Source organism: Trachymyrmex septentrionalis, unplaced genomic scaffold (genome assembly GCF_001594115.1).
Source record: "Trachymyrmex septentrionalis isolate Tsep2-gDNA-1 unplaced genomic scaffold, Tsep1.0 scaffold115, whole genome shotgun sequence".
Classification (NCBI taxonomy): domain Eukaryota; kingdom Metazoa; phylum Arthropoda; class Insecta; order Hymenoptera; family Formicidae; genus Trachymyrmex; species Trachymyrmex septentrionalis.
In genome coordinates, this window is record NW_017304279.1 from 134,844 (window position 1) to 146,441 (window position 11,598).

At 28.5% G+C, this 11,598-nt stretch overlaps 1 protein-coding gene across 1 annotated transcript; it reads left to right on the forward strand.

Moving 5' to 3' along the window:
• Positions 1 to 566: 566 nt before the first annotated feature.
• On the forward strand, positions 567 to 9,338 carry LOC108753904 (hydrocephalus-inducing protein-like). The gene is made up of 16 exons (XM_018495884.1): positions 567 to 747; positions 888 to 1,199; positions 2,791 to 3,004; positions 3,146 to 3,344; positions 3,423 to 3,561; positions 3,768 to 3,895; positions 5,336 to 5,537; positions 5,617 to 5,803; positions 6,469 to 6,593; positions 6,679 to 6,772; positions 7,389 to 7,612; positions 7,850 to 7,917; positions 7,979 to 8,193; positions 8,441 to 8,680; positions 8,812 to 8,939; positions 9,125 to 9,338. Exons 1-16 carry the CDS (start codon positions 677 to 679, stop codon positions 9,336 to 9,338), a joined length of 2,760 nt encoding a protein of 919 aa, XP_018351386.1. The 5' UTR covers positions 567 to 676.
• Positions 9,339 to 11,598: the final 2,260 nt, after the last annotated feature.

Sequence of the window (11,598 nt, forward strand, 5' to 3'; positions counted from 1 at the left end):
TTGACTAGATTAAATAATAGATACGCAAAATCACTTGATAAAATCTAACGCAAAAATTAAATGTATAGATTTATAATTGATTTAATCTTATTTGTATATTTAAATTATTTCAAAAAAAGAACATTATTTATGTGTGACTAACATGATAAATTCGTTGTACGATGAAAGGAGAGTGCAACATTTTTTTTTCGTCAATGTGCGAATATATGTTATAACTTTAAAGTTTTATTTTTCTATTTTTATTTATATTATATGTACATTTTTATGAGAATTTTATTCTTTGATATTGCGTTGCGTATATTTCAAATATGGAATACTGACAAAAAATGTATAACTTTTTAAAGGTGTAATAAATAAATTTGTAAAAATATATCAAGTTCTATTCAATCTGATACGATAATAGATATTAGTAATGTTATAATATAATATTGTAAATTGTAATAAAATCCAAAAATTTTCTTTATGAGCATTAGAGAGAAATAATTAACATTTTTCTTTTAATTTAACTTCTAATATCATTTGAAGTAAGTAATATAATACAAAATCGATTAAACATTGCAGAGAGAAAAAAATCTGTCATTAATATCAATCCATATCAATCTTCCAAGCTTTGGCACATGAACTAAATTTACTGGTAATAATATTATAACAAACTTTAATAAGTAATTTACTAGACATGGATAGGTGCAAGCATAAACGAAATTATATGGATGAAATGTATAATATTATATGTAAAATAGAAAGTTTGTAAGTAATATACACATATATCTGTAATTTCTAAATGATGTGGCTACTGCACTTACAGATTCACAAAATAGAATATCGGATCAAATGAAGTCTTCAATACATTAAAGAAAACGGAATATTCTCTATTTTCTGTTCGCTAGGAAGCCCGAGCCCGAGGTGTGCAACATGAGTTGCCCTCCTCTAGGATGTCCTCGAGGACCTTGTCCGGGAATGTGCTACTCAAAAGGAACCTTTCTTGATCCTTGTTGCGAAGAGAGAATGTCATGTACGTCGTCACTCCGTCCATCTCATCGTTGCATGTCACGATGTTTAAATGGCAATGCATGCAATGTCAGTGTTCGCTTGCCGTATTATGGCTGTTCATCGATAAATCGAGGAAACCCACATAACCAGAATGGTGGTTGTTCCAATCCTCATGATCTATCAGGATTCCAACAAGTTCCCCATTCTTCGTCTCATAATCTTACATCGACTATCTTCCCTCGTTGCACTGGATCCGTGCAATGTTTGTAGTTGAGTCCGAAGATATAGTTATACTTATATTATGAACAAATATTTCTTTTTCCATCAAAGAAATTAAAATAAAGAATCCAGATTACTTAGAGAAATTGTGCATTTTATTCTATTCTTTCGTTATTACGGTCCTATTGTATGATTTTTGTTTAATCAAATATTCCACGTAATGAAAGCAATTTTAATAATTACAAGAAAATAATAAGATGTTTTTAATGTAATTGGATTATTTCATTACATCTCCGCTTTCAATATTAAAAGTAACTACTTTTCAGGTAGATTATACCATGGTGTATAATCCATGGTGTAAATACACCATGAATTATACGAAAAGTTTATACATATACGCGCTTCGATTTACATGTCTTGAAATTTACAAAATTAATTACAATTTCATTGGTGTGACGGAATTAATAGACTTTCTGTAATAAATTATTAATTAAGCTTGAAGTCTTAAGCCGTAAGAAATTGATCAATCGCAATCGAATGTGAGAAGAATAATCGACTATGATTGGTCAATCTTACAAATTTACAGCTTAGAGCTTCTTAAAGTAAAATTGTAGACTTAGACTTAAAGCCTGCGGCACACGATGCTTATTTTCCTGCTGGATTATAAATCATGTATTGTAGAATACACAGTTTCTGATGGGTAGAAATTCTTATTTTCTGTTCTCAGTTCCCTGTTCCCCAGTTTCCTTTTATTGTGCGGAACCCTTTACTCTAATTAAACTCTCTTCCTTTCTGTCTCTTTATCAGCTTTAAAAAAAAAAGAGAGATTTTTAAACTTTGCATAAAGTCAAAGTAATGTTAGTGTAATCGGGCCTTTATGCTTAAGTTTTTCAGTAAAACGTAAGCAGTAAGTGAATTGACCAATTGCAGTAGACAATCCAACATGTTGAATTTTTTACTGTTTACGTCTTACTGTCTTAAGTTTTCTGTGTGCCATGGCCTTAAGTCTATCATACTAAGGCTGCGGTCAAAGTCTCACTATAAATGCTTTAAAGCGTTCGATTGACCAATTAGAAAAAAAATTTTACAAATTAACCAATCAAAAATTGTTTTAAAGCATTTGTGTAGCATCGCATTGACCGTACCCTAAAATAAAAAATCGATTTTAGAGTCTAAAATCGATCTTTCATTTTTTTTTAAATTTAGATATAAAAAAATAGTATATTTAACTACTTTCAGTTTGAATATTAATGCTATGCTATGAATGCGTATGTATCAGCTAAAAAATATCATTTTAATTAAAGTCAGTGACTCTAGTAAAAAAAAGTCTATATTCTTTTGTAAAGTAATGTAAACATCATTTCCATAGAATTGTAGTTGTGAAAAATGGACGACAAAGAAAAAGATTTAGTCATATATTACCCAATCATACATAATTCTGTGCAAATATTTGCGGCTATAATTGGCAAGTCACGCGATCAGATGGAAGTTAGTTTATATAGTTTAATATTTGAAATAAAATAGTAACAGTGTTTTACGTTTGCAACTTTTATTAATTTCATTAATATTTTTGCAGTGTAGTATGACTCCATCGGAATACATCAAACAGATGTTGATGTGTACTCAAGAAAGAATCAATTATTTGCTGAAACCAGGTCGCAATATAAACGTACGATCTTTGTATTACAATTGCGGAAGTCACTGCTTTAAAGTTTCGCCTAGTATTGTTCTTTTTCAACGATTTGTTCCTGGCAATTTGTACAATATGACGCTTACAATTCAAAACTTGACAAAAGTAAATCTTTTCTATTCTAATCATATATCTTGTTAATATTTAACTAACGTGTCAGATTCTGTTACCCTAACTCTCTTCACAATTGTTATATAATATTCACGAGCTTAACCTCGATTCCATTTTCTAAATATTGCATCAAAGATGTCACGGTCCCTGAAGCTTTCGCGCGACCCCGATCCTTTCTTTTCCGTGGAATATCATGGATCAAATTACAGTACTATGATAGCGCCAGGACTCGTTCAAATTTATAACGTCAGGTTCAGCCCATCAGAGAAACGGGATTACGAATATCGTATCAAGTTTATCAGTGATATCGAGGTCTTCATGATACCAGTAATCGGTGAGGAAGGAAATTATATTATAATTATGTATGATCACGTAACACGGAGTAATGCAAACTATATTGATATTATTCTAGCTATCGGTTTGAGACCTATTCTAGACATTCCTGATCAGATCGAAATACCAGCTACTGCGGTGAAAATTCCCTCTTCGAAAACTATTCTGGTACGCAATATAGGAGATGCACCAGCGACCTTTAATTTTTGCTCAGAAAGGTAATGTTATATTCAGTAAAAAAGATGAACTAAAATTTACTAAACTATTATATTTCCAAATAAAAAATTTATATTTTTTATATGATACTTTAAATATAATCCACGTATGTTGCTAAAATATTTTTAGAAAAACATTTTTTTTTTAATATTAGACAACTACGCCAAAGCAATTTGAGATCTATATATAGTAATTTTTATTGTATTAGTTCGTGTTTCTCAATTGAACCGGCAAAAGGCATATTGGAGGAAGAAAAAATGATGCAACTCACTGCTAATTTTTTATCTAAAAAATCTGGCGATTTTGAAGCAAATGTTTTACTTAATTATGAATCAGGTATTAAATAAAACTAACTTTATTATTATGTATTACATCCGGGAATAGTCACAGCCGGGATATTTTTACATCTCAGCGGCAAAAAAAATGTTAATTATAAAATGTTGTGTATATAACAAGAACCAGAACTGAACCGAAATTGGAATCGAAAACTGCTTCGGGCCTCTTTTTTTTTAGTGAACCGAAACTGAAACCGTATCCAAATTTTGTAAAGTTTATAATACCAAAACCGTATAACCGAACTGGTAAAATTTTATGGTCTTTTTTTTCGGTTCCTTTTTCAGTTCTTAATTTTTTATTTTTATCCTTGTTCTTAATCTTTGTTCTAACCGTTCTTTCGTCCAAATCATCAATGTTTAATCTAGTATTACCATCATCAGTTCTCTTAACAGAATAAATACCTCCAACATCTCATATGATGTAAGAAATCTGGCTGGATTGCGAGACATATTTAATGTAAACTTTGTTTAAAATGCTAGTATTTCTTTCATTTAGATCTTCCTCATCAACATGTTGCAAGAATTTATTCTAAGTTATGAAATTCAAGAATACATATGTAGACTTTATGTTATAGTAAGATCTATCCATAAGAATCAAATAAGTTATAAGAAAGGACTAAGAAAAATAATGTTTACGTAATTTTTATTCAGAGTCACATGATCAGTTGACGCTTCTCTTCGATTAGGCACTCTAGATTGAACGAGTGGACACGCTCTCTCTTTTTCTCTTTCTTCTCTCCCTTCTTTTCCATCTTCTTAATAGAATAAATTTAAAGAATAAATAAGATAAAGAGAGTAAGTAAAATTGAAAAAAAATCGTTAAAAAACCGTAATTTTTACAGTTTCGGTTTACTTTACTGGTAAAAAAAAACCAAAACTGAAACTAGAACATTTATTTGATATTTTATTAAACCGGAATCGGAATCGAATCGAAAAAAATCTTTCGGTCCGAGTCCTTGATATAGATACTTTAACCATTTTTTTCTTTTTTAACTGTTCTTTACAAACCTTTAAATATGCAATTCTATCAAAAACCTGCAGTAAAAGAGCATTATATTTATTTTATTATAAAATATTTATTTTTGTAGAAATACTGTCACAATAACATATTTATTCCATAATATTTGTTTGGTTTCTACTTACTTTTTTCAGAAAATTGTGATTATTATAAATCCATTATATTTATATTGTTCTCAAATATTAATAAATCGAACAATCACTAATATATGTATAATATGTTAATTGTTAATAATAGTAATTTTAATTAGGGTGTAAAAACATCCTATAAAATTCTCTTCCTCTCTCTCTCTCTCTTTCCCCCCTCTCTCTTCTATTCTCTTCTCTATTCCTAAATTAATACAACAGTTAACTTTATAACATAAATTTATATAATTAACAATAAACATTTGTACACAATAAATTCAAAATATATAAATTACAGGAGAAAAGCTCTGTTTAATGTTACGGAGTTCAGCAATAAATTGCACGATTCGAATTGACAGACGTAGTATCAGAATGGAAGACACTTATTTAGGCTTATCTAGAAGTAAAGTTCTAACGATACACAATAGAAGCGACTATATCGTAAAATTCCAATGGATGCGTTTTAAAGACAATGAAACCGATGTACAACGTAAAGAAGAGTATGCAAAAACAATTATTTCTCAAGTTAAAAATTTTTATTTTTATCCATTTTAGTGATTTCTCGGCTTTTTATGGCAGGTATAAAAACCTATTTCAACTGGTGCATAGAGTCGAAATAGTACGTCGTGTCAATCTTGTTCATTACAATATTTGCCTGCCAGATATTCACGAGCTTGTTTGCCAACGAATTTATACAGACGAGATTGCTTCGTTAACGAATGAAGATTTCCGCTACAATCATACATCCTTTCTTCTTATGCCTGAGGTGTGATCCTTAACTTACAAGAGAACTTCGCGAAGTGTTAAATTCTGATTTTAATAAAACTTTGTGTATTTGTAGCTTACATAAAGAGATGAATTTAGAAAATATCAGTTGCGGCCAAAAAAACGGTTTGAAGGGGTGAAATCCCTTTTGTGTTAAATGGAATTCAACTTTTTCCATTATATTTTGAAAACTATGAAAGATATCAAAAAATGTTTTATATAAAAGTTTTACAATAAAATTATCTCTGTTCATCCACATCAATAATATTTTTGAAAAATAATAAAAATTTTTTTAATTTGAAAAAAATCGTTCATTAAAAATATTATTGATGTAAATGAATAGAGGTTATTTTGTAATAAAATTTTTCTATAAAACAATTTTTGAGATTTCACCTCTTCAAACTATTTTTTGGCCGCAATTGATATTTTCTAAATTCAGCATTTCTTTATATAAGCTACAAATACACAAAGTTTTATTAAAATCAGAATGTAACATTTCGCGAGATTCCCTTGTTAGCAGCTCTTGCAGCTTTTAATAATAACGTTATATATTTCAATTATAGTTGCTTAATTTTATTGGTTTTAATTTACTCATTGCTCTTATTATACCATTAAAAATGTATATCAGAAATATTATTTTAAAATTATATATATATATACTTTCAGGAAGGCGAAATTTGGCCACAATCTTCCGCAGATATCACAGTGATTTTTCAAGCCATGGAAGTAGGCGAGATATCGAGCGTCGCTTATCTTGAAGTCATGGGTCGTGAAGACAGAATACCCCTGAGGTTACAAAAAAGCTAGTATAATGTTATCTTTAGAAACTTCCTTTTGTCTCGGAATTTTCTAGCTAATTTTGCGTCCCGTTGGTAGCCTTCACGGAACTGGCAAGGGACCAGTTTTACATCTCAATGTGATCACTATCGATCTTAGCAGTATCTTCCTATGCTCCGTGCACAACTATGAGGTAACCCAGTAAATTCATCTGCATATAAAAATTGTATAAAAATTTATGGAAAACTCTTATGTCGCAGTTTCACTCAATTTTTACGACGTCTTTTTGTATACATCATTTCATTTTTTCCATCTTTCTAAGACATATAATAATTAAACAAATATATATAATAAGATTCGAAAGAATCTATCAATGAAAAATGTAAAAAAGCCCATCAGAGCTTACATCAGCTATTCGAATGCACAAAAATTCTTTATTTTTCGTGTGAATGTAACAAAACAAATAAAATATACGTTTCAACCCTTCAATTCGTCCTTATTAATATAAAATATAAATCGAAATTACATAATTAACGCAAATTCCAATATTCCAAATTATCAAAATTATTACATTATACAATAATAATATAAAACTTTCATAAAGTAAAACCAAAGTCATATGCATTGCGTCAAAATTTTTATAATTATTGGACTATTCATTACATAGCTAATTTGGCATTTGGATAAAGAAGAACGAACTAATTTGTTGGGAGTTATTAACTTGGAATTTGCGTTGATAAAGACCTGAATTGAAGAATTGAAACGTATATTTTATTTACTGATATATAATAATTAATTGTATTGTATAGATTGTAGCAGCAAATCATGGGCACATTTATGGTACGTTGATTTATAAAGAAAGACCGACAGATTTTGGTGGCACTATTAGTATTACTCCAAATGCTCGAACGTTAAAACCGGACCAATATAAATCATTTAATTTATCATTTTCTTCAAATCGGAAAGGAGACTTTATAGAGCGAATCGACTTCGTCATTAAAGAGAGTTTAGAAGTATTATCCTTATATATCAAGTAATTAATAAAATTTAAACAATCGCTATTATAAAAAATGTACAATTTTTTAAATTATTGTAGATTTGTGTAATAATCGAATATTAGATTTATTTATAAAAATATATTAATTTTATTCTTATTATTGGAAAGATTTTAAACACTATTTTTTTTAAATTTATATATTTATTAATTCTCTGCCGTCTAATTAATATTATGCAGCACAATATTATAATATGTTATCAAATTTATTTGTAGGGGATGTGTAATATGTCCAACGTTACATTTCGATAAGCATACCCTTGATTTTGACGAAACTGCTTTAGGTATATTGACTAGAATAATGAATGCAATTCAATTAAGAAAACTTTGTATATGTATTTGTAGGATTTATCCAAACACAAGAAGTAAGTCTTTATAATTTATCTGTGGTACCCGTCACGTTCAGTGTAACTATAATGGAGGATGGTGATCAGACACCTTTGACTTACGAAGAGTTCGCTACATCTAAAGTAAAACCAAGTTTTCCGACTAATCCTCGCGAGTTTACGGTTATTCCACAGACAGGGGTAGTGCAGGCACATAGTTCGCTTAAATTAAAAGTAAATTAAATGATGCCTTCAGATTGTTTGCAAAATGCTAATTTGTATCTTCTAATACGAATATCACGTATGATATAAAACCAGTTTTTAATCTCTATATATAATTACTTAAAAATTGTTTTTAATTATTAAATAAGTAAAAAATGTTTAACAACTTTAAAAAGTGAAATTATATCTTTATAATAAATAAACACTTGATATCTTTTTATTATTAAATACTTAATATTTTTTTTATTAAAAAATACAGGTATCGTATATAGCAAACGTGGTTCGAACTGGACGGACAAATATGCGAGTCGATATGTGGGATTCAGATTCGAATCCCATAATACTACCGCTCTCATTTTGTGGTGCTATTCCTTCTCTATCGATCAAGCCCATGGAAATTAACATTCGATTTTCTTTCATCAACTTTCCGTATTCTCGTTCTATCAATGTAGAAAATGACTCTGATTTAGATGGATATTTTTATATAGTACCGCAGACGGTAATTGTTAAATTAATTTTAAAAGATAAATTTATGCTTATCGTTTCGTAAATATAATTCAGAAATATATTAAGTATTTAAAATAACACCTATAGCTATTCTAAGCTAACTGCATTAATATCGTTTTCCAGATATCCGAGAATATGTTTATTGTATATTCATTATCATCCTATCAAGGTTTTCTAAAAGCACGACAATCGAAGACAATTGATATCACGATTATTACAAAAAATTTAGGCAGACAGACGACAACATTAAAGTATAATAATTAACTTAATAATCTTTTGAAAAAGTTAAAATAATTTAATTATTAAAGAAAAAAAAATTCTGAAATTTTTTTAATTGGATATTTATAGAAATTCTTTGTGGAAGTTTCGAATATTATTTTATGTAAAATATAATTTCTTATAAAAAACTTTTATTGTTTTAATTTTTTGTTGTCAGTATGCTGACAATGGGTGAACAGGCTCCAGTTATGTCTTGTGTGATTATTTGTAATGGCCGAGGACCAGTAGTATCTGTACAACCTATTTGTCTCAATTTTGGAGAGATACAAGTACTTCAAGATAAAATTATGAATTTTAACATAATTAACGACTCACCAATACCAGCGCAATTTAAATTAACATCAGTAAGTACTTTCCAAATAAGTGAATAATAAATTTATAGAATGTATAAAGTATATAAACATATTATAGAAATTATCTTATATTTTTAGCCTAAGAAAAAGTCATCATGGGTCATTGAACCAACCTTTGGTGAAGTTAGACCGAATGACTCTGAGGAGATTAAAGTCAAACTATTTTTGCGCGATATTGATAAATACACTGATAATATAATCGTGCATGTCATCAACAGTCGGTCATTTTCCATTAATGTAATTGCGACTGGAATCGGTTGTAGCATCGTTTTTGAGCCGCAGATATTTCCAATATTTGATATGGGTTTTCTGTTTAGGTAAATCAAAATATTGAAAGAACTTTAACTCATTTTTATAACAAAGATAAAATAAAAATTATTTTTAAATTATTTATATATTTTTAATTTATTTAATTTTAATAGCCATCAAAATTTAAGTCTGCCAGTAATTATAAAAAATTTTGGCACGCGTCATTGTCAAATAATATGGTCAAACGATCCAGAAGTTCGTATTCAAAAAAGTCAAACCTGGCCAAAGTAATTGCATAATTTCTACTTACATTTTTATTTTAAGCTTTTTCTACTTTATAGTTAGGATATTAAAAACTTTGTTTTGCAACAGGAAGTTTCAAATTGAACCGTCCACCGTAGAAATTCCAGCTAATGGTTTTAATGTAGTTCAATGCAAAATATGTTGGAATATGTAAGTTTGGGTTAAATTTTTATGCTTCACAATAATAACCCTCTGAACCAGTTGAAAAATCGACATGGATTATATATGGGTATATTTCATATCCCATTTCGGTGCACAGTTACATCTGAGATAATTAATTTTTAATTAAGAATATACATTATTGTATTTATAACATCTAACTTTGACCGATTATTGAAGTTCTCTATTATATCTATATACTCATACCCTATACTTTATCATAAATAACTATAATTTAGTATGATTGGTAATAACGCATCGGTTGCACAAAACCAGCGCGCAGTATTTTTTAAGAAGTTATAGCAATTTATCTTGTTGAGTTATATCACATTCCACTTGTGTTTATTATATTAATAATCAATATTATATTAATTAGAATTGTACATTTTACTAACTATTTTAAAATTAACCATTTTCATATGTAATTAAAATATTTAACAATATTTAATAATATATCATGTTATTAAAAAAAAGAATTTTTTTTAATGATTTTTATAATGTTTTTCTTTTTAATTTCTTTCGAAATTTTTTAATAATATTATTTAAAAATGTTTCTGTGTTTACAATAAAGAAATGAAATCTTGACGGAAGATTGGTATATATTTGAGCAAATTTCCGGACAACGAAAGCAAAAATTGATAGGAACTTCTACATTTAAAGCCACTTTTATGGAGCCACGGATTGCATTCAACAAGAGAGAATTAACGTTTTGTATTGATATATGTCCCGAGGGAGAAAAGTTGCAACAGATAGGTAGAGGAAATTATATTAATATGTTCGAAACTATTTCAGCAATGTAAACTATCCGGAAAAGTTGTGCAATATAATATTCTAAAGGGCATTCATGAGATACTTGGCGTCAAAGTTTATTGCGTAATAAACAATTAGGATTTTTATATAATTTAAATATTTGCAATTTTTTTATACTGAATAAAATAATACTAATGTTTCTAATTTTTAGATAAACTAATGGTGACAAATCAATCAGGAATGAATTTAAATGTTTTATTGTATATTGACCCTCCCTTTTATTTGATGAACAATAAGAAAAAGTTTGTACGTGAAAAGAAAATTGTTTTGATAGACAAAACTTCCACGATAATTCCGGTAAAATTTTCACCAAATATAAAACCTAATTATCCTTATTCGCAAAATTATAGCGGTGTGCTCTGGTTTGAATATGAAGAGCATCCTACTAAGGTATTGAAAAATGTTTATTGCAAAATTAATTAAAGCAATGCAAAAATGTTTTCTAACTAATTTTAGAACAAAATTCAATGCAAAGGTGCAGTAAATTTCCCGAATATTACATTACATTCCAAAAATTTGATTATTAATAGTATTTTGGGTTCTACCGCCAAAGAAACATTGAGGGTGACCAATAATGGACCAATTCCCGTAATATATAAATTTCTATGGGCCGGAGAGAGTATTGAAATTGAACGTGGAGCACATGATGTTAGAGTTAAGTTGCACCGATATAAAAAAATAAATATTTTATTATTTGTTACAAATTATTTCCGATAATTTTCAATAATTCTGAATAACTAACAACACACATTTTTTA